This window comes from Branchiostoma belcheri, unplaced genomic scaffold (assembly GCF_001625305.1).
Source record: "Branchiostoma belcheri isolate BF01 breed outbred unplaced genomic scaffold, Haploidv18h27 scaffold16, whole genome shotgun sequence".
NCBI lineage: Eukaryota > Metazoa > Chordata > Leptocardii > Amphioxiformes > Branchiostomatidae > Branchiostoma > Branchiostoma belcheri.
In genome coordinates this window covers 3,822,840-3,844,321 of record NW_017803046.1, presented here as the reverse complement: position 1 = coordinate 3,844,321, position 21,482 = coordinate 3,822,840, and the positions used below count along the sequence as shown (strand labels likewise).

Genomic DNA, 21,482 nt, shown 5'->3' with positions numbered 1-21,482 from the left:
CAAGCCGCGCCTGGATATTCTATTTATAAAATAGGGGTAATTATTAAATTTTTAATAAGATTAGTTAGCAGTGATTTTGAGATTTATAACACTTGTTCTAACTAATTGTATTATATATATTTATCAAAATAATAGTTTTGTTGATTATGTATGAGCATAAAAATCGAATAAAAATCTAGACCTGAACACCCCGAGAAAGGCAGTGGCAGATTCCATAAAGATGGCGGCGATTTCGGGGATTGTACACGTTTCACTGCTAAGATTTGCTTTTATTTTGCTGCTGACACCGCTATTCTGGACACTTTCGGGAAGCTTTGAACAACTAGAATCGTTGGATCCCGAGAGAATGCAATGGCCGACAATTTTTGTTGCAATCCTGGCTAGAAACAAGGCACATTCCCTGCCATATACTCTGGGGTACCTGGAGCGTCAGGACTACCCGAAAAGCCGAATGGCACTTTGGTGAGTTCCGTCGTCTGCAAATTTCATTCCTATTGTTTACAAAACACTGTTCAATTGTTGGTCTGTTTTGTCTCTGTTCACCTAGGCGTGCAATGTCAAACACAGCTTAGCTTTTAGTATACCGAGATCAAGCCAAGTGCCGTATCACGTTTAGATTTTGTCAACTTGGTGAATCTGCAGCGGTAGGGTCAGGGGAGAAAACTTTTTCGTTCCGCTTGGCTGGGATTTCCGGGAGTGGTTTGCGGTTTACATGCGATCAAAAGTTCCGTAATGCTAGCGATATTTTATGGTAAACTGCGGATCAGAAATGGCTCGAGGCAGGGTGACTTTTTTGGTGCCCGTTCTGGGCTGTTTCTAACGGTCTGCCATGTGGACACAGATGTCCTAGATAATGGTCTGTCTGGGGCGGTACGCGCCCTACAGACGCGGGACGGGGCAGGAAAAACCACAGACCTCAGCCCGAGCCTTCAAAGACTACCGCATGATTGTGAGATACTAGTAGATAATGCATTTATCAATCTCATATTTGGTTGAATCAAAAGAGAAACTTTTTTTCACATTAACTTAAATACTACTTCTACTCTTTCTAGAGCTTTGTAAGTATGACCAAGTCTGTGTATAAATTCCTTGGTATGACGTAGTGGGAGACAAGAAGAAAGGGATCTGCATAATTTGATGCCACCCTTATGTATCATACATGACCTGACACTTGATAGCAAATCATCAGTTGTCTTGATGATATCTATGCTAATATTATCAACACAAATCTAAAATCAGCATCAGTGTGTTACTTAGTTGTAGTAGTAGGATCCTGAGTAAGGGAGGGTAGTAAGGGGCCAGCTACTATGGCATAGGCACATGATAGACAGTAGGCAGTGTTAGTTTAGTAAGAATAATAACATCTGCATAATCTGGTCCCCAGGGTCTCCTTTATCCAGAAGCTTGATTGTTTCCTGATTTTCTGTCAGCACATGTTGCCCTACCTAGCCTGGGGAACTCTATATGTACTCTGCTCTGTCTGCCTTTGCTGTACATTGGTTTTAGGCTTATCCTTTCAGTTCAGTCCCAGGTCAACAGGCTGGCCGGGCACATGCAAGTGCTACATTCTCAGGATCATTGAGAGAGCCGTTCTAGCTTCCTAGTTAATTGCCTGACCGTGATTGATCGTTAATCTGATTATAGAGTCAGTATGCAAACACCAGAACAAACAGTTTGGGACAGAGCACACATTTCTATTAGTATCTCTGTTTGAAGAGGGTCTATCAGATTGGAGAAAAACAGTACACTTGATTTTAGCACTGTGTGCTGGTTTTATGAAGGTGTTCATGTGGATTTTACGTGGAACTGAATATAGCCACATCCTTTTGAAGTCTTGCCTTTACTAGGTAGTAAGTAATGTCACACCAGTTTGCCAGGAGGAGGGAATATGGACTTTTGCATATGAAAAACCTGGGGGACTTTGTTATCAAAACAGTCTTAGAAGTTGTTTTAGTTTGTCTAGAATAAGAAGGAGCAAACAATTTCTCACTGAACCTATGACAAAAAGGTCAAACCAATGAGGTTTTTAAAAGGACTTAGTGCAGCTTTCATAAACTCCCTCATGGTTATGTGGTAAGCCTTATCGCATTTTTACCAAGTGAAGTCATCCACTGGCTCAGTCCCTGGTGGTACCAGACAAACTCACTTGAACTTCAGGAAACCTCCTCAACATCGCATACATGATTAACCCTGGAAAAAACTGTAGCAGACATTCGGTAAGGCCTTTTTCAAACATAGGCTGCTGGTTCAAATCCAATTACAACACTAGCCGGGGATTTGCGACAAGCCTTATTTGGCTAGACTTACAAATAAATTTCCAGTTGACCTAGTTCTGCCAACTCCAAGATTTTTCTGATCTGCCAGGGGGGCTTGCCAGGAAAATGCCAGGTGTGCTTACTACTGGTAACCAAGGGCAACCGCCTTTTCCTTACTGTGAGTTCATTCAACCTTTTATGTAAATTGATGTGGAATATGCAGTGCCAAAAAAATGCCAACTGTAGGGAGAACCAATGTTAGTAGAAATATATGATAGGGTGAATGACTTGGTTTCAACTTTTTGACTCAGACCTTGACAGCCTAGCTTTGTTTCTTTGTGTTCAGAGATAAATTTTGTTTGTTTGCTTGCTTGTGTGTCTGAAGTTATTTGAATATACATAGGTAGTAGAGTAACACTGACACAAAGTGAAATGGTGGACTGGGACACTGGGAGGAAGTACATGTACAGAGGTCATCTCGTTTTCTGTCCTCGGTTTCCTGCTGTATCCATGACTGTTGCCTTATGGCTGCCACTGCCAGTACTAAGTAGAAAAATACACAGACACAGAATCAGTGATATATTACATAACAATAATGAATAAACAAGAAATTCACAACAACTCAAAAAACTTTATGTAGGCGCAAAATTATTTTCATTTTGTTGCTTAGCAACTACCAATGAAAGTAGAATACATATCTGATTTTTTATTCAGTATTCAATTGTAATTTGTAACCAATGATAATGCTAACTTGTATTTAGCCCTTTATGCTAACTGGTGCCAGGTGGTCTTACAATTCCCCTACAATTCTCCACAGACTGAAGTAATAGTGACTCTATAAGTATAAAGGAGATTTATGTCCTTCCAAGTTCCAGAACTGTTTTCTCCTGTGGCCTGAGGGCATGGGTCATCCTTCAGGGAAGGTTCTCGTTTACTAAAGGGTTCTAGTCAACTAGGTGACATCAAGGATTGACACTATGAGAAAGAAAGTCTGTAGCTACTTGTGTTCCCACGTTTTTGCACTAGATGTGTATTATGTTTAGAACATGCCATAAAAGTTGGTCATTAGTGATCTAGATGTGTATAATGGTTTGAATCTCAATTTGTTTGAAGAACACAGCTGTAGCATTGTACAAAGAAGATACCATGGCAACCCTACAACAGCTGTTTCCTAACAAAGGTACGAACATCAGTGTAGTAGGGTCTATGTGAATACTTTAAATCTTTACGCTTTTGCTGTGGTTTTATGTTTGAGGTGACCTCTGCACAGCAAAGTCATGATGCAAAACTTTACTTTTCTACTGAACTAAAAAGTTGTTTCAACCACAAACTCAAAACACTGCAAAAAAATCCCCATTTCCCTCCTACCACAAAATATCACTGTGAAAGTAAATGAATGTACAGTACATTGTAGTAGCAAAGCATGCAACATCTGCTGAGACTGCCATTAATTAGAGTAGAGTAGAAAGACCTTAAAAGGCTTTATTGTACACTTTTGCTCATTGTGAACTAAGTACAGGTCACGGTAAATATTGTTTCAATTAGCACAGTTGGTTTCTCAGTAGTTACATGTAGGAATGGGTTCAGTTGGATGGACCATTACAAATATGCACTGTTACAGCTGGTTTGTGTATCAGTCTTTTATGAGAAATCTCAAGTTGCCAGGTTTGTAGTTCATAGTTGTTAGAGACTGTTAGAGTTGTTAGAGATGTTCATGGTCAAAGCTGTCCATTTTGTATCTCACCAGCACTACTAGAAGGAGAAGTATCATAAATTGTGAAACCGTCGTCTTGGTCTCTTGTTTGCTGACTACATGGTGACCTCTTGCCACACCACAAGTACGCTCTGTCATACTATGGTTGATACAGACACTTCCTTTCCCCACTATAGCTACCTTTCTGTCTAGACATTGCGAAAGAACAGTTGCAGACTCTTATACTAAAAACAATAGTGGCATTGTCAATGTGAACTAACTCTAAATTCTCCTCCAATAAGCTTGGGCTATGTCTGTCCTAAGTGTCCATTTGTATGTTTAGTCTACATGTCTCCAGTTGAAAGGCCAGGCCACAACCTAAACCCAGCACTTGACATGTGCATCCGATAGGGTCATTCTAGAAATTCCTCTCATAGTTCCTCTGTGTCAAGGAACATTGAGTTTCTGAGGGCCAAACAGTATGGATTTACAATATCGGGACTTCAGATAAAATCTTGCAACTCCTATATGTTGTTGTAAGGAACTTAGAAGCCGGTATGGCAGCAGCTGTGCTTATAACACAGAGGAAGGATACAGCATGTTGTCTGACAGCCGAGAGTCAATGACCTTTTGCTCAAGAACACAAATGATAAGGGCATTACCAAGTACAAATTAAACAGTGTTTACCATGACCCTATCATGTAGAGAACATAAATCCAGAACCTCAATCCTAGCTAAACTCTCAAAGCAGATGTTAGGTGCAAAACTGGCTTCACTGATTCTTGTGGGAGTGATAACAGAAGTGGCAAATAAAATATAAAATTTCTACCCCAACATCTGCTTTGAGATAAAACCCCTGGCCAATTCCCCATAAAATGTAGTAAAATGTCATTAGGCGTCTTGATAGTTGTAACCTACTGTGCATGGCATTACAGTTTCTTACTGATAGCCCAGCATGTACATTGTATAATTGAATGTATTCTACATATGTACACAGCACATAAGTAAGCAGCACATATGTACACAATTACTTGTTGATGGTCGTAAGTTCACCCCAAGGTCATAGCAGCTTGACCTATCAAACGGTGTCGGTTTTCCCAAGGCTTATAGACATACTATTGTTAGCATCCTGCAGAATAGGCATTTTATCTGGAAAGAAATTCTAGAAGTGGTGATGTCAACATCCTGGCAAGCCACCAAAAGGCTAGCTGGACAGACTGTTTTTTCCTTTCAACTTTTCAGTCTGGCCTGCAGTTGCCACTGAATTGGGAGTGCTTTATTTAAAGTCCGCATGTAATTGGGAACTTTATGGTAGCAGCTTTTGACTGTTAGTAAATAAAAGGTTACTACAAGTAGGTATTTCTAATGTGACTGGTATAGTAGCTGAAGGTTCCAAATGACTTTTTGGCAATACCGTCTTCTTGGCTCACTCACCAAACCAAGTGTGCCTGACACTGATGGCAGCACCACTGTGCGCACCTCCCAAGTTGGGACAGATTCAAACAGACAGTTGGACACGCAAATTGTTTCAGGTATCAGCCAAACCACAGCCACATTTGGCTCAACATACTACGTACATGTATATACATAGCAGTGAGGGTTTAACTTCTACAACATCTACAAGTATGTAGATCAGTGCCAGTACATGTAGATCAGAGCCAATTTGGCAGTGATCAGTGGAGTCAGTGGTATACATGTACCTTCACAATTTCCTAACTTCCAAGCTGTTGCCTAGTAAATATTTGTAGACCAGATGGCGACCGCTGTGAATGCAGCAACCCCACAGTTCTTGCTTGAATCGATTCCAACACTGAACCACTTATATTATTGTCTGTAAGTAACATACCGGTATCCTACCCACCACCAAAAACACAACCATCAATAAAATTATTGCAGATATTGTTCCAATAAAATTTCATTCCAAAAAGTAAGTCATATTTATTCATGTTTCTGACCTACTTTGGTCAGTGTAACAATTGGTTAGGAAACAATGACATTTGATAATTATGTTTGGTAGGTCTCAACAGGATTTATTTATTTAATTTATGGCCAAGGGCCCAAGTAAGTAAGTAATCAGATTAGGTCATGGTGATTTGGGGTTTCCTATAGCTAGTGGCTGTCCTTGGTACTGCAGTGCCTATACTATCTCCAGTTCTGAACATGCTATGGTCCAGAGTGACCATAATAAAGCCAAGACCTTTCAAAAGCAATACCTTCTTTCTATTGGTCTAACTTGATATTTCCTTTTTTTCCTTGTTCCAGGATCCAGAGTGACCATAACATAGATAACACATCAGCAGTAATCCAGGAGTGGTTGGATCATGTAGGGCACTTGTACCACCATGTCGACTATTACCACCAGGACTCTCCCAACTACTTCCCTGATGAGGAGGGAGCCAACCATTGGTCGGAGACCAGACTAAGACACGTCATCAAGTTACGACAGCAGGCACTGGAGTACGCCAGAAAAAGATGGGCAGACTTCATGCTTGTAAGTAATTATGTTTACCTTGTTTTTGCTCACTTTCATATAAGGACAATGACCTGGACCAGATGTCTGTCACCATGGTAACTGGTGCTGTAGCAGACACCCTATGGGGTTGGGTTACTTTGTGTTTGGACAAAGTAGGACTGTTTCATAAAATGAAATCCTTGCAAAAATTAATTAATTTATAGCTTGGCCAAAGTATTCTTTATACAGCTGTTATCCAATGTTAAAATGTTTTATCCCTTCTGTTATCTTGGACTTAATTAGACCCTCGTGTTTTTGATCAATCGGATGTCATCTACTGTCTTTCTAACCAGTAAACTGAATTCAGGAAGGAAGGAAGGAAAACTGAATTCAGGATGTCATTATTCATTAAAATGAGATATGGATCAAAACTACACAACCCAATCCTTCTAAGCAATACAACGCAATGTAAGTCTTCTACTATACTAAAGAACTCCACCATTGTCCACTGTACTCTACTAGCTCTGTACAGATACTACCCAGTCATACCTGTCTTCACATTATCAGTGCTGACCCAGTCAACAGGACTCTCATCATTCTCATATCAATGCCCTAATTACAGACATGTGTATGCCCTGGGATATGTTTGAACAGGAAATAAAGAACAGACCAATAGCTTTACTCTAGGCTTTACCAGGATTGCTAGGAGAAACAGAGATGCCAGGGAGCTAAGCTACCATGGAAGCCTTCTTTTCAACATTGTGAGTGGTTTGAATTTAAATTGGCCTCCTAAATTTACTGGTGTATGCATCGTCCTTATAGTTTATCGCTAAGTGTTGGCAGGATCCCCCCATGCTGACCCTCCTCAGATATCTCTGAAATATTAGCTGAGAGGGCAAGAAAACATTTTACATGCTTTATCGAGCCTAGAAGGTCAAAAGTACATTTTGTCTGAGCAATGGTTTTAGCTTGGCGACACACCAAGGAATTCTGTATGTAAGCACCAAAAGTGTACTGTATGATGATATACATGTACGTACAGGCTGTGTGCCATGTTGGCAAGAGTTTTAACGTTCGCTATGATCTGATGGACTGGAGTGAAAAATGGGAACTGAGCTGACCTGGAAAGCTTCCAGGCTAGTAGGGTATATAAGTAACCCCCAACTCTGGAATGGCTGCCTTTCCAGTCTGGCTGCCTCTAGTCTAAACAGGTGGTGAGGTTACTAGAGGTCATGATGTAGTTCATGTGCTGTGGGCTGAGCATGTGATCAACACATGATCACTACCAGGGGTCAATGAACTCTGAGCTCCAAAGCATCCAATAGGTTTTAATGCTCTAAATCTTTTACCTTGACCTTGATATAGCTAATGGAAGAGCTTTCTTTTTACTTTGGTGTATGGAGGTTCTATTGTTAGGAAGTTTGTTCGTTTGTGTGTCTAGTTATTTGAGTACAGTACTCTAGAGTCACAGTTGAGGTGAGAAGTGATGGGAGAAATGGTGTAAGTTGTAACTGCAGACTGACAGGAAGGTCAAATTGGAGGCCAAAATGGTCTTGCTGCAGGCTGGGAGGAAGTAATAGAATAATTTCTGAATATGCACAGAATCAGCTTTTTACATACTTCATGGAGGTTTCAAACTTTGATTTGTTATTGAATAGTTACTGTACTTTCCTCTTAAAGTACGAGAGAGTTCTCTAGAAGATGCGTGTCCAAGGTAGTCACTCTCCAAGTGCAGTCTGGGTCTTCTCGCCTCAGTCAACTGACAAGTTGACCCCAGCCAACCTCTGTTTGACCAGACTGTAAGGTCACTTCTGGTGCTGACTTGGACGTATTTGTGAAATTTTAAGTAATACCATATCCTTTGGAAGGGACATCAGCCTTCTGTCCCACGCATGCATAAGAGACATGACGTCTTTTGAGTCCATTTTAACAGCATATTTATTCAAAGGGATCAAATTTGTCACTGCTTACTAACTGCTACCATGTAAGCAACCCCACTGCTTGGCCATATGGATGAAATCCTACATATGGATGTGGAGCCAAAGAGTGAGGGTTCCAACCTGCTTGGTCACAATGTGAGGGGTTTCACTGAGAGTTTCAGACACTGACGTAAATCTGGTGGTCCCGAATAGGGAAGATCAAGTGCTAGCCTTAGGTATCAAACTTCTGCACGTAAAAGAACCCAATAGATTTACATGTATTGAGAAGAGTATAAAATATAGGGGTGTAAGCTTTGACAAGGTTGTATTCCACTACTAGCTATCAAAAAAAGAGATCAACAACTTTCCCTTCTTTACTATACAGTGTTCGAAATACCTGTCTGCAGTCTGCAATCTGCAGATAGATTTCAAAGATTGCAGAAGAAAAATTTATACAATCTGCAATTTTGCAGCAGGAAAAATTGGCACTTGGGATTTGGCGCTCTTGGCCCCAAGGACAGACAACACTTAAGCTCCTGTTCTGAAACAACAGGAGTTTCTTCACTAATTTACATCAACTTTGTCTTGACTTGTCTATCTTTTGTTTCCTTTTGGACTTCCAAAAATTTGTCTTCACTAATTTGCATATCAATCAGTAGTTCATGCTTATTAACCTGCAAGATTGTAGTATATCCAAATATATAGTATAGTATTTCCAAATTGCAGAACAAAATTTTGACTCTTCTGCAATATTGCAGAACACTGAAAAAAAGTATTTCGACCACTGCTATAGTATTAGGCTTTTAGCATTGTCCCATCTAGGGATCCATTGTGGTTGATTGACTCCATGTGGTGGGAATATATAGTCTCCCTCAGGCAAGAGCAAGGTCACAGTAAATGTACCAGTCAGTCTGACTGTTTCCACAAGTCGTCTAGGGTTTTCTGTCCAAACAATTTTCTCTGCTTTAACAAATTCAATCAAATCATTAGTGTAGATTGATGCCCTACTTGTATGGTATGTGACATGGTCATGACTTCCTCCAAATTTGTGGCACCATTTTTGTTGCATCAGCACTCCTAAATTGTATCCTAATGGAAGTTGTTTTCACTGTACCAGACAGTGTCTAGCTGTCAGGATGAGGGAAGTGTGTCTCCTATAGGAGCTGTCTGCAGCTACAAGGGGGCATGCAGCTGGCTAGCTTACTGTAAGACACATGTCTAAGTACTGTACATCTTGAGACTTTCACAGCGGTTTTCTTTCCACAGTTTTTGCAGTGTTCTCTTCATGCAAATTCATGACACAGTGAATATGTCTCCCTTGTATGACTACTGTACTACAGAAGTTTCTCAGCCGCGATCTTAAAACCTTCTTTTCCGTCCTACTGTGAAATATAAATGTGAAAGTACTACATGTAGTAGTAAAGGAAATTTACAGTATTCTGAATGAGTTGGCACATGCCGTATTTATCTGGTCAAATCTAGCTGGGGGGTCAGGGCAAGATCTCAAGCAAGGAAATCAGGGTAGAGTTTAATCTTCTTATAACGTCATGGAAGTACATGCACTAGGGATTCCTTCTATTGCTTTCTTCAATTACCTAATGACAATAATCAAATTACACTGTATGGCAGCTCATTACAAGCAAATTGAAAGGACAGTTAGAGACCTGAACATCATTCTAAAATGACCCTTTGATTAAGCTGTGCTACCTCCTTGGATCAAATTCCGTGAGTCAGTCACCTTGGACACCCAATCATCATTTTGGACCATAAAGCCAACAGTCCTGTAGGGAGGATTGGGTGTTAACCTCAAGTACTGTATCAAGCCAATGAGCAATAAAGAACCCAACACACTTATGGAGAGGAGTAGGGGTGACCTGGCATGGTATGTTTGGTTAAAAAAGCAAGCTGTGGCAAGGCTATTACAAAAGCATCTTGCATTGTGTAAAATTATACTTTAACAGAGAAATGCACAATTACATTGTATATCCTATCAACTGTAAAAAAAAAGTGTTGCAGCACTGTTGCTATGACTGACATGTGTTGACACTACGGATGTTTATGTTTCCATGACTGACAGTTCCTGGATGCGGATAACCTGGTGACCAACCCTCGCACCATGAAGCTCCTGATCGCACAGAATAGACCCATCATCGCACCCATGCTGGAGAGCAGCACAGCGTACTCCAACTTCTGGTGCGGCATGACGGAAAAGGTACGTCTGGATGGGAACGTGGTCTCAAACCAGGGCTATAGAGTCTCTAGGGCCAGCACCAGTTTTTCCGAGTTTATTTTTGAGGAGCTAATTTTCCACTGTTAGTGACCGGAAGACAGAGGAAATGTACGAAATTTTACAGGGTAGTTGTTTGGACCAAATGCTCTTTTTTAATCAACGTAGATCTAACAACTGGAACACTTGCGTGTGAAGTTGAGCAAAGAACAATATCCGGGATTTGAACTCCAAACCTATTGGTCCTGAGGTGGGGACAACATACAACCACTGGACTTACTCACGCTACATCATGTCTGCTTCTACTTATTACCTCTCGCCTATCGTGACTGGTTTGAGACCTTGATCTCTTTCATGCTTTCTTTTTCTCTGCAGGTCTTTCCTACCATAGCATAGTGTGTTTTCTCTAGTGGCTAGTAACCCTGTTTCTGGACTATAAGGTCAGGAGTATAAGTCCTTGTCTGATGTAGCTCACACAACTGGCACGCTATGACAGAAAGGCTACTGTCCCTAGGACCAGACATTGTTAGCCATGGTCACCTTTTATCATACCGATTAGTGATAAAAGGCAGGGAGAATAACTCCAGGTCATTGAACTTCACGACATATAGCACCTGTTCTTCTTGCTGTGGCGTGTGCCGAAGTAGCTATGTTTTAGCTGAAAGTGGATCTAAAAATTTATATTCCTTTATCCTGGTTCTTTCTTTCTTTTAATCATACCATTTTCTGATTTCCAAAATTTCACATGCTTTTTTTTAGGAATGTCTACGTGTAAAAGCTTCAGTGTATGTCGTCTAGATCTGAATTTCATTTGTTCATTTCCTTTAAGATCACCTTGATTTGGAAATTCCTAGCCAACAAGCTGACCACTATGTTATGCTGAGTGGCGGTTATACCAGTTAAATGATACTACTAAATGGAAAACACAGTCACTGCAATGTTCTCATGTTTGCGTGATGTTCTGTAAGTAAGGGTGTCACCAGCTTACAAGGGAACAGGTGCTTACTGTTGATCTTGAGTCGTTGTGCTTTCACAAGATCCAGCCTCCATGCTGGCTTCCCACTGACTTCATCCTCTGCAGCAAATCCCTTGAAACCAAAGGTCAAAAAGGATGCAACCCAGATTGTTCTCTTTTATACCTATCCTCAGATGACCATGACTTTATCCTTTGTAGCATTTTCAACTTCTTTCTCAAATGCAAAAGGTTCAATTGAAAGCATATCTGGAAAGTTGGAAACAGCTATTTGGACTTTCGGTATCTCATTTAGAGAGCCTATACTCTCGTGAAAAGACCTGAACTTGATCATTTTCTGATATGTCACCAATTTTCATGCATAGACAATATTTTTATTGTTCTCATTTTTTGTAGTTAGAATTGCATGTTCTAAAAAATGATATATGGTATTCAATTTGACATTCGGTATTGCACCTAGGATTTCTATGGTACATTGTATCATACTGGTGAACAGCCATAGTTACACTAACATGTCTGTGGCCCCAGGGTTACTACATGCGTACTGAGGAGTACATGCCGACCGTGGAGAGGAAAAGAAAAGGCGTGTTCCCAGTACCCATGGTGCACTCCACCTACCTGGTGGACCTGAGGAGGGAGGGAGCCAAGCAGCTCAACTATGACTCTCCTGCTGAGGACTACTTTGGCCCCGAGGACGACATCATACAGTTTGCCTGGTCAGCCAGGACTTCAGGTCAGTTTGGACATCGTACCCTCATCTTTGGGTCAGTGTGTGTGCATGCCTGTGTTTGTTTGTTATGAACATGCTATGGCCATGATTTGTTGGTGGGGGCCCGACATTGTTTAGCAGATATTTTTGAACCACAAAGGTATCTGGGTACTCTGATGTGTATGTTGACGTCACACTAGTACTTCAGAGAAGCCACGTGTCAAGCCAAGTCTCACTGGGTCAGTCTATTGAAGAAGACCAGAATGACTGGTTGAAAGCTCCAGGTGAGAACAATTTTATTCTTCGTGTTGGACAAAAGTTTTAACATCCTCACTGTTGTTCCAGGGATGGAGATGTTCATTATGAACACAGAGGAGTTTGGGTTCCTGCCGTCAGCACTGGATGAAAACATGATCCACGACGAGGAAACTCTCAAGTTCAAACAGATCCTCCTGGACGAAATGTGTAAGCAGCTTCATCTCATGCTTTGTCTTCTCGTATAGATTGTGCATTTATAATACACATTGGTTAAAGGCTATGTACCTAGTACTTTCCAATGTGGTGTTAGGAATTAGATACATTGTAGGTAGGCATACTTCCATCTCGAGAGATGATTGGTACTGTAGGAATTAGGAACTAAGTTAGAAAGAAATATGCATAGATTCAGAATTCACAATTCATACAGGATTTAGTATTCAAGAGAAAACTGGTCACTGCCAAAACTGATCATGCTCGTTGACGTATATTACCCTGTGCATGACCAGGGGTGAAAAAAGTCTTGTGGGAGGGTGATTTTTATAATGTTTTGTCAGAACATGTCTTTCTTGCCCACAGCACATGACACACCAGAAGGCTACGTGTTTGACCCCCTGGTGCCATCTGCTCACATCTCACCTCCCAACAAAACTGTCACCAAGATGGGCTTCGATGAGGTACATACATGCACAACCGGTTTCTCAATATGATAAGGATCAATAGTAGGGCTTGAAATACTGGGTGCACCTTTGTGCACCAATTTTTTTCTGTGGGTGTACCCAAATATTTTCATTAACGTATGTAAAAGATATTAAATTGATACTAGTATACATCAAGTGTCAGAAAAGTAATAAAATTTTTGTTAAGATTACTTTATAGCTATATAGGATACACCCAAAAAAAGTTTTTATGCACCCAGAGCTCCTATTCCCAAAAATGAATTTCGAGTCCTGTATAGGGTAAAAAAAGCCATGTATTGAATGTATTAAGTATGTATAAAAAGGCTAAGACAGCGTTATGTCATTTTGGATCTAAAACTCCTGTTGCTGTGTTTTTTTGTCCTCCCTGTAGATCTATGTGATCAACCTGAAGCGTCGTCCAGAGCGGAGGAAAAGAATGGTGCACACCCTGAAGGAGATAGGGCTGGACTTCAAACTCATGGAGGCAGTGGATGGACTGTAAGTAGATGTACATGTACTTCTTATGCCTGTTTTTGTCCATATCTAATCATGGTACATTGGGTTCAACTTGTGTTCAGTCTGTAGACAGTTGTATCTAGTACTGTAAATTTGATAGAATAAAATCATTGATTTTTGTGACCTATTGTTGACAAGATGTCTAGAAGCAAAAAAAACAGGACTCTGAATGCTTTTCAGGACTCTGAATGCCTCTGTGTTGAAAAAAATGGGAGTGACAGTCCTACCAGAGTATAAGGACCCTTGGGCTGACAGAAGTATGACCATGGGAGAGATTGGTTGTTTTCTCAGTCACTACAAAATCTGGGAAGAGGTAAGGGTTCTGAGTGAACTACAGTCTTGACCCATTGTACCCAAAGTACATTAGAACTGTTAGACAGAATATGTAGTACACCTTAAGTTCTGTTGGTAGATGACAGTGAAGGTTTCTTGTATACTGTAGCTGATTGATACATTTGCCGAAAGCTTGGATAATAGTACAGTACATGTACTTGCATATCCGCTAAGAAGACGTCAATACAACTTTTGTAAAGTGACAGATCAGAAGGTCAAATATGGTGGCAATGTAGTTACATTACTCATACATGTAGATGTACTAAGCTCTCATTTGTCCATTTCTCTTGATAAGACCTATGATTTTTATTGATTCTTACAGTATTACTGTAAATAGTATCACATGTTGTGATACGTGTACTACACTATAATCAATTCTCATGACAAATCTCTCCTCAGTACTCAGTGACCAGTATGAAATTCCTCTAACTTGTCCCACAGATGGTAGAGAAGAACCTGGACTGGGTTCTTGTGTTTGAGGATGACATCAGATTTGAGCCTTTCTTCAAGCGGAGGATGTACAAGATGCTGAATGAGATTGAGGAGATCCGGCTGGACTGGGACCTCATGTAAGGACTCATGGGAAATCTTCCATTCAAAATTCAAAAATTCAAACACAGTTAAACCAACTTACAGATGGTGTCAAACATGTTTTCTGGCCAATTGAAGGCATTTTTGTCTGACTGTGAAGTTGGTAAAACAGATTGACTGATATAAGAGGATTTATTCCTCTTTTCATAGAGTTTTCACGGATCTCATTGCATGCTGGGAGATGCAGGGCACTATGGGTAAAAACATCATTACCATGACAACCCTCATGCAGTGCATGTGTAAGTTTGTGTCTAGTCTATGGTGTTGTGCCCCCTGCACTACCCATAGTGCTCTTCATCTTCCATCATGCAATGAGAACCGTGAAAAGATGTGCATACATGTACCTTTTATGTAAGAGGCTGTTATTTTTGACAGAATTCGAGGTAATTGACATTGCACCCACCCACCCCCATCTCCATTCTTTTATTATTTTTACTTCTCCCATATTTTTGCTATCCTTTTTCTTTCAAAACATTTCACAACCTGACTGGGCTTTTCATCACAGCTTTCATCTCACTCTCCCGCTGATAGTAGAATTACAGGGCTCGAAATACCACCTGTACATGCAGCTTACTGCAGGCACTTCTGATGTCTACCTGTACTGGTCCATCGTAAAAACAGTCCACAACATTATGGTGACATATGGCAAGTAGTGGGCCAAATTTACTTTCAAATTGAAATTTTCATAGCAGCATTCTTGAATTTATATGTAACAGATAATAAGATTCCAAATGGACCAATTTCAAAACATTCTTTGTAATGTACAATGTACTGAAAAGTAAGGAAAATGGTCATGTCTGTAGCACAGGTAAAGTTGTCAAATGCTGGTAATTTTCCATATTACCTGCACCAGTTTTTATCCCCAAAAATATTTCAAGCCCTGGTGACCAGACGTTATTTACCCCAATAAAAGACAGTTGACTGACATTAGGTCCTTATGCTAACCAAGTTGAGCTGCTGCTATTAAATACCCCGGTTTCTTTCAATCCTTTTTCTGTACCCTTAAATAATATGACAATGAAACTATCCTCAGACCCCAGGCACTTTTTAGATGTGGACTTAACTGCTTAATGTGCTGTTCTTTATGCTTTAACATAGAAGATAACTTGTTTACGAAGGACAACTGACCTGAATATAGAAACCATTGTGAAAAGCATAGAAAAATACCAACATCAATGATATTTGTTTTCTCTGTATAGTTATTAGAAAATAAATACATAGGTTCATACCGAATGATAAATATATAAGTTGATTTATCATGACCAGTTTTGCTAAAACAAAACATCAACAAGAATAATGTAGTTTTGGAATATCTTGTACACCAAAATCTTTATCTTTTGAGTCTTTTGACTGTTCTTCGCAGCCATCAGTAAAATATGGTTTCTTCATAGATAGGGCCTTTTGAGTAAAGTTTGAGTACTGGTAACTGGATTCTATTATACAGTAAAATTTAAGACATTTTCTAGAGGTTTCATGAGAATTTTCCTCCTTTCTGGAGGACCATCATCTTGACTAATAGGGAAGTACTCTGTGTTCTTCTCTGTTCCTGTCTAGATACATCGGGAGGAAGAAAGTTGTTCCTGAACAGAGGCCAGGCCTGGGGTGGGTTTACCAATGTGTGCTTTTGACCCTGACGAATACTATAGGGCTGACAAACAAAAATGAAAACTGCCAGAGGCATGTTTTATCATTGGTGGACAAGGAGGTAGCAGACCAAGACTAATAACATTTCATGATCATGGCTTCATCATTCCATCCTCAGAAATACATTTCTCTCAGTTTTTTTTTCAGACAAACTTGAAAAAGTTGAATGTGTGGAATGGATTGCACTCACACACACAGATGTGGTACCAGTATTTTTTACTCCATCTCACCTAAACAATACATGTTGAAAAAGAAATGGGTTCGATTTCACTTCAGGCCCTCTTTGCAAGATTTTTAGTGGAAAAAACCTGTAATGCTCAGATCTTACAAAAAGGGCCTATCAGACAAACAAAGGCAGTAATGTGGATCAGAAAGCACCATACTTTCTGTGTCAGCAGTGACCTTCTCTTTAACACTGACTCCAAATATAGATTAACCATTTAGTTGTAATGACTAATAGAAATGACCTTAAATCAGTAGCTTTCTTTCTCTTGGCCACTTTCTCTAGTCTAAAAAGACACTATCAAGTGAAGACACTATCAAGTGATACTACACAAATTGCTTTCAAGCCTTAACTACGAATACAAAACGTACTGTCAGGTATTGGGATTGACAGACCTCAAATCAACTGTATCATAGTGTATGCAGTGACACTGAGGTGGACTTGAATAAGGTTTCCTTACTGGAAGATACAGATACAGCTGAGGGAATTGTGTCAGAGTGTACGGTGGACTTTAGGTCTATCAATCCCAACACTTATACAACACTTAACTGTCACTTTGAATCCCCTCGCCATTCTCAGCATTGTATTTAGATGCGTTTCATTGCGTTTCCGTTGGCGACAGTTACGTAGGTCGTAAGCGGATGCAGCTGGAGGGAGAACACTGGGTGCTCGGCACCACCACCATGATCCACGTCACCTACTCCTACTGGACGCTGGGATACATGATCACCTGGAGGGGGGCCAAGAAACTGCTGGATGTCAAACCCCTCACCAAAATGATCCCGGTGGACGAGTTCTTACCCATGATGTTTGATGACCATCCAGAGTAAGTGGGACACCTCCAGGATACTGGAACTTCCATTGAGTGGTTTTATTTTCAGTAGGAGGGGAGAGGACCTCTGCTAGCCTCTACCTGAGGCTTCAGAAGTGGCTGAAATATTAGAAATTGGCTGGACATGCCAGGAGAGCTGGTCCTTTCTTTTTAAAGGATCTTGACCAACTCCCCTGACATGTTATCTGTCTAGAAGGTCTGGACCAACTACTCCCCTAGCATGATATCTGTCTATTTGACCTATTACTACGCTTTTCAGCCACTTCTGCCACTCCTAATGACAAATGATGTGGAATCTGAACATGTGATCCTAATATGCAGACAGACATTTGGAGACTGACAGGAGATGGGGGGGTAGAAACAGTTCTTAATTGCATGATGTTCTTATCAGTCCATTTCAGTTTAATTTGGAGGAAAGACTAAAACTATTTTACAGTATACTGTATATATAATTATATTGATTGTAGACTAATAGAAGTAAAGTTAATGCTGAAATAGGTACTTTGTGTCAACATTGTTTGCTTTGCTAAAGCCATGTCATGCTAGTTCGAAGTTTAACGGATCTGTGCCTTTCTATGCTCATTAACTTTGTCCTACAGTACAAAGTACATGTATGCCTTTGAGCCAAGAGACCTGAAGGCTTTCTCAGCAGAACCCCTGATGATCTACCCAACCCATTACACTGGGGAGGCTAACTACATCACTGACACAGGTGAGTTAGGCTTTCTGCTCTGTCATCTTGAGCTCCTGTCACACTTTCGGGATCCCATGACTTTTCTCCCGACCACTCCCCAACCATGGTTAGCACTGAGTTGGCAGTAGCTAAAAATCAATCCCAGTATACTTTCAGTTCTTAAGTCAAAGTTACACCACGCCGCATACCTGCTAATCTGGTGTGTTACACCAAAGGGCAGAAAGTTGTCTCCTCTGATTTCATCTAAGCCGAATATGACTTTCCTGACTATGATTTTTCAAAATTCAGTAGGCAACCTTGCCACTTTGCTCACGACTAAGTCCCGACCATGGTCTTGAGATGGTCAGGAGGTCACAGTCAGTTGTGTGTGACAGGGGCTTTATATATGTCTAAACTGAGCTCCCTTAGACTTGAAGTAAGATTTGTGAAGTCATGAGGGCAGTCAGTCTACTGTTAAAAGAGGTTAGAGTACATGTACTTGTAATGGACAGTCTATAGGGTGTTTGCACTTGCTAAACCATGATGATGTACAACTTGGCAGTTCAAAGACTTAATTACATTGTGAGGAATGTTATGAGTAGTATATTATAATTCTCCCATTAACTAACATGCTTAGTTTTTTCTCTTCTCTATCTTAAATCATTGTTCTATGTGTTGAAATTTTTTACTTTACAAAAATTCTATGTGCAGACACCCTATACTTATGGCATGACACAAAGGTAAAAGGTGCATTACGTTGACATTGACATGGACATAGTATTACATAGAAACATTTGCCAAATCACGAAATCAGAACTTGTTGTACAAAATACAGAAGCTGCTCCTGATTCAAGGCTGGTCATAGAAGAGGGTGAGTAACAAGATTGCAAGGTTTGGTCCTACCGCCACTAATACCAGTACTCATCAGGCTTATAATCCTTTTATTTTTTTCTTTGAAACCATATTTTATGTTCCACGATCCATGCACAGATGTTTCCCATCACCAGCTTGGTCCTCAACACCTTGGTCATGGCTTCATGTCACCTTCAGTTCCAAGCTTTGACAGCTTAACACAACCACAGCAGGACATACAAACATTGTAAAGACAGTATAAAAGTGCCTGTTGCCATATAAACTGTCATGTTGCTGTCAAGTGCTGTCCTACAGTCCAGTTTCCAGCCATAAATTTGTACTATATTTCTTGACTAAAGGCCCCACCTTTTTGACTTTTTGAAATCCAAGTAAAAGTCAGAACTTGATTTGAGAAGCCCTTCAAAGGTTTCAATGGCAGATTATTAATAAAAAAAAGACACAATAATAAGCTGGTTCACAGTTTGAATTGCACGTAAGCAGTGTGATGCATTATGGGAAAGTTGAAGCCCCAAAAGAAGTAAACATGTCCTGACTTCATGCATGCACAGTTCAAATTGTGAACTGCCTTATTGACTGGATCTACAAAACTAACCACTGACAGGTCACACTAAGAGACTAAGGGGAACAGTTATATATACTGTACTCTCCTGCCATGGACTTGAGTTTGTGGACATGAGTTTGTGGATGTTGGGTGGATTGACAATGTTGCTGCTGTTATCACTCAGCCTGCAACACTTGCATCATGAATGCCAAGCCACTTAAAGCACGTTTTTGGCTTACCTCTATATCAGACCTAGGCTGGGTACCATCTGTATTTTGCTCTGCTACACTAGAAAAAATGGATTTTTTTCTTGCATAGTGGAGCAAAATTGGATGGTACCCAGGCTATTTCAGACCATGCTCCATTGTTTCACAATATTAATATCTGATATTCATATAGCCTGGTATCCATCTGTATTTAGATACCCTCTTCCTATGTAACCAAAACCTGTTATCATATTTGCAACAGGTTCTGGATAGGGACCAGGTAAATAAATATGGGTAGATACCAGGCTATTATAACAGTCTAATATACATGTACATGACATTAATGTGACACGCCTAATTTGACCACTTCATGAGGAACGTTATGAGTTATGTTCCATCGTAAAACATTGAGCCCTCCAAAACTTAGCCATTGAGAATGATTGTCTATATTATTTTGACAAAAACAAAAAGAGCTTTTTGCCATATTTACCATACATGTATACAAATCTCCATTTGCCTTTAGTCCTCTCTGGTTGCTAAAAATCTGGATGTCTCGGACCTGTTAGACAAGAGATAAGTGAAGACTTGCCAATAAACAGTTACTCAAGCAACTGGATGTGATTCAGCAAATGGTAGCATCCACCACCTTTCGTCAGTGACACTAGAGAACTTGTTCTTGAGTTGAGTTGTTTGAGTAACTGTTTTTTGGCATATCTTATTACCTGGATGTCTAACCCTCACCAACCTAAGTGAAGACTTCTTGACCATTTTATTCAGAACGAGTTTTGTTCTCTCCCAACAGACACGGGCTCCTCTCCCATCGTGCCTGACCTTGACAAGGCTGACAGCGGAGACAAGCCGACCGTCCCTGCCATGGGGCCCAGCGAAGGTCTGCCCACACCAGACGGGGAGCCGTCATCGCACGGTGGGGAGCTCTGATGAACGCAGGAGCAGTGCAGAACCATAGTCACACCAGCACGTCGGCAGAACATACTGTGCCTGCACGATACCCTGACTTTTCACGGTTTTCGTTGAGTGTTTGGTCAACGTTGCATCAGAATTTCGGACATAACATTTGGAAACTACAGACGGGATGTAAACCTTATATACACAAATACAACCTTATATGAGGCATTCTGCCAAAGTGCTATGCACAATACATTACGGGTTTTGTGCAGGTGCAGTACGTTCTGCCAATGTGTTACCATAGGCACTACTTTATACAAGAGAACAGCATTTTTTGGGGGGAGGGGAGGTGGGTTTGGTGCCATGATTGGTGCCATGATAAGCTACATGTATAATTATGAGATTGATTTAGGTCTTTTGTTGCTTTGCAAAATTTTAACGTGGAGCTGAAGAGTTGGAGCTGGGTAGGAATAATTGGTTTGATATTCAAGAGTTGTATAGGACATTAATTAAACATATTTGGTAAATGATGAAGCACAAATTAAGTATTGCATTTACCTAGTAGAAAAAACCTTGCCAAGGGAACTTTAGTTTTATCATTTTGTACTTTGTAGAAATGGTCTGAAATCATGCGGTTTGTTATGTTCCTTGTACAACGTTTTACATCACATTTAGGCAGTCTGAAACAAGCTGAGGAACAATGTATTCCAAGCACAAACATGAGCAAGACTTAGTGATATTCAGTAGCCAAATATATTTTTGATATTCAATTATAGAATCAGCAGTAACCAAGGTTGTGCCTAAAAATCAAGTCTTTCCAGTAACAATGGTACATTGTACATGTATCAATTACAATTGTGTGTCAATACTTCATAGCCTTGCTGTGCTGTTTACCCTATGACATCACTTGTGCTTCAAATCTTCCAGCAGTTTTTAAAAACGTGCAGAGTTAACAAAAAAGCCAACCTTTGGAGTATCATT

General features: G+C 40.3%; 1 protein-coding gene across 3 annotated transcripts; it reads left to right on the top strand.

The window, feature by feature from the left end:
• Positions 1–206: 206 nt before the first annotated feature.
• LOC109466023 (procollagen galactosyltransferase 1-A-like) lies at positions 207–20,618 on the top strand. 3 transcript variants are annotated; one of them, XM_019763547.1, is made up of 14 exons: positions 207–462; positions 6,211–6,439; positions 10,397–10,531; positions 12,048–12,252; positions 12,574–12,693; positions 13,063–13,160; positions 13,555–13,661; positions 13,860–13,992; positions 14,454–14,581; positions 16,158–16,205; positions 17,093–17,296; positions 17,902–18,014; positions 18,811–18,846; positions 20,398–20,617. In XM_019763547.1, exons 1-14 carry the CDS (start codon positions 221–223, stop codon positions 20,532–20,534), a joined length of 1,935 nt encoding a protein of 644 aa, XP_019619106.1. In that variant the 5' UTR covers positions 207–220; the 3' UTR covers positions 20,535–20,617. The 3 variants fall into 3 exon arrangements, with proteins under 3 accessions (XP_019619106.1, XP_019619107.1, XP_019619108.1); XM_019763548.1 differs by lacking the exon at positions 18,811–18,846 and having other exon boundaries at positions 20,398–20,618; XM_019763549.1 differs by lacking the exon at positions 16,158–16,205.
• The last annotated feature ends 864 nt before the right edge of the window (positions 20,619–21,482 follow it).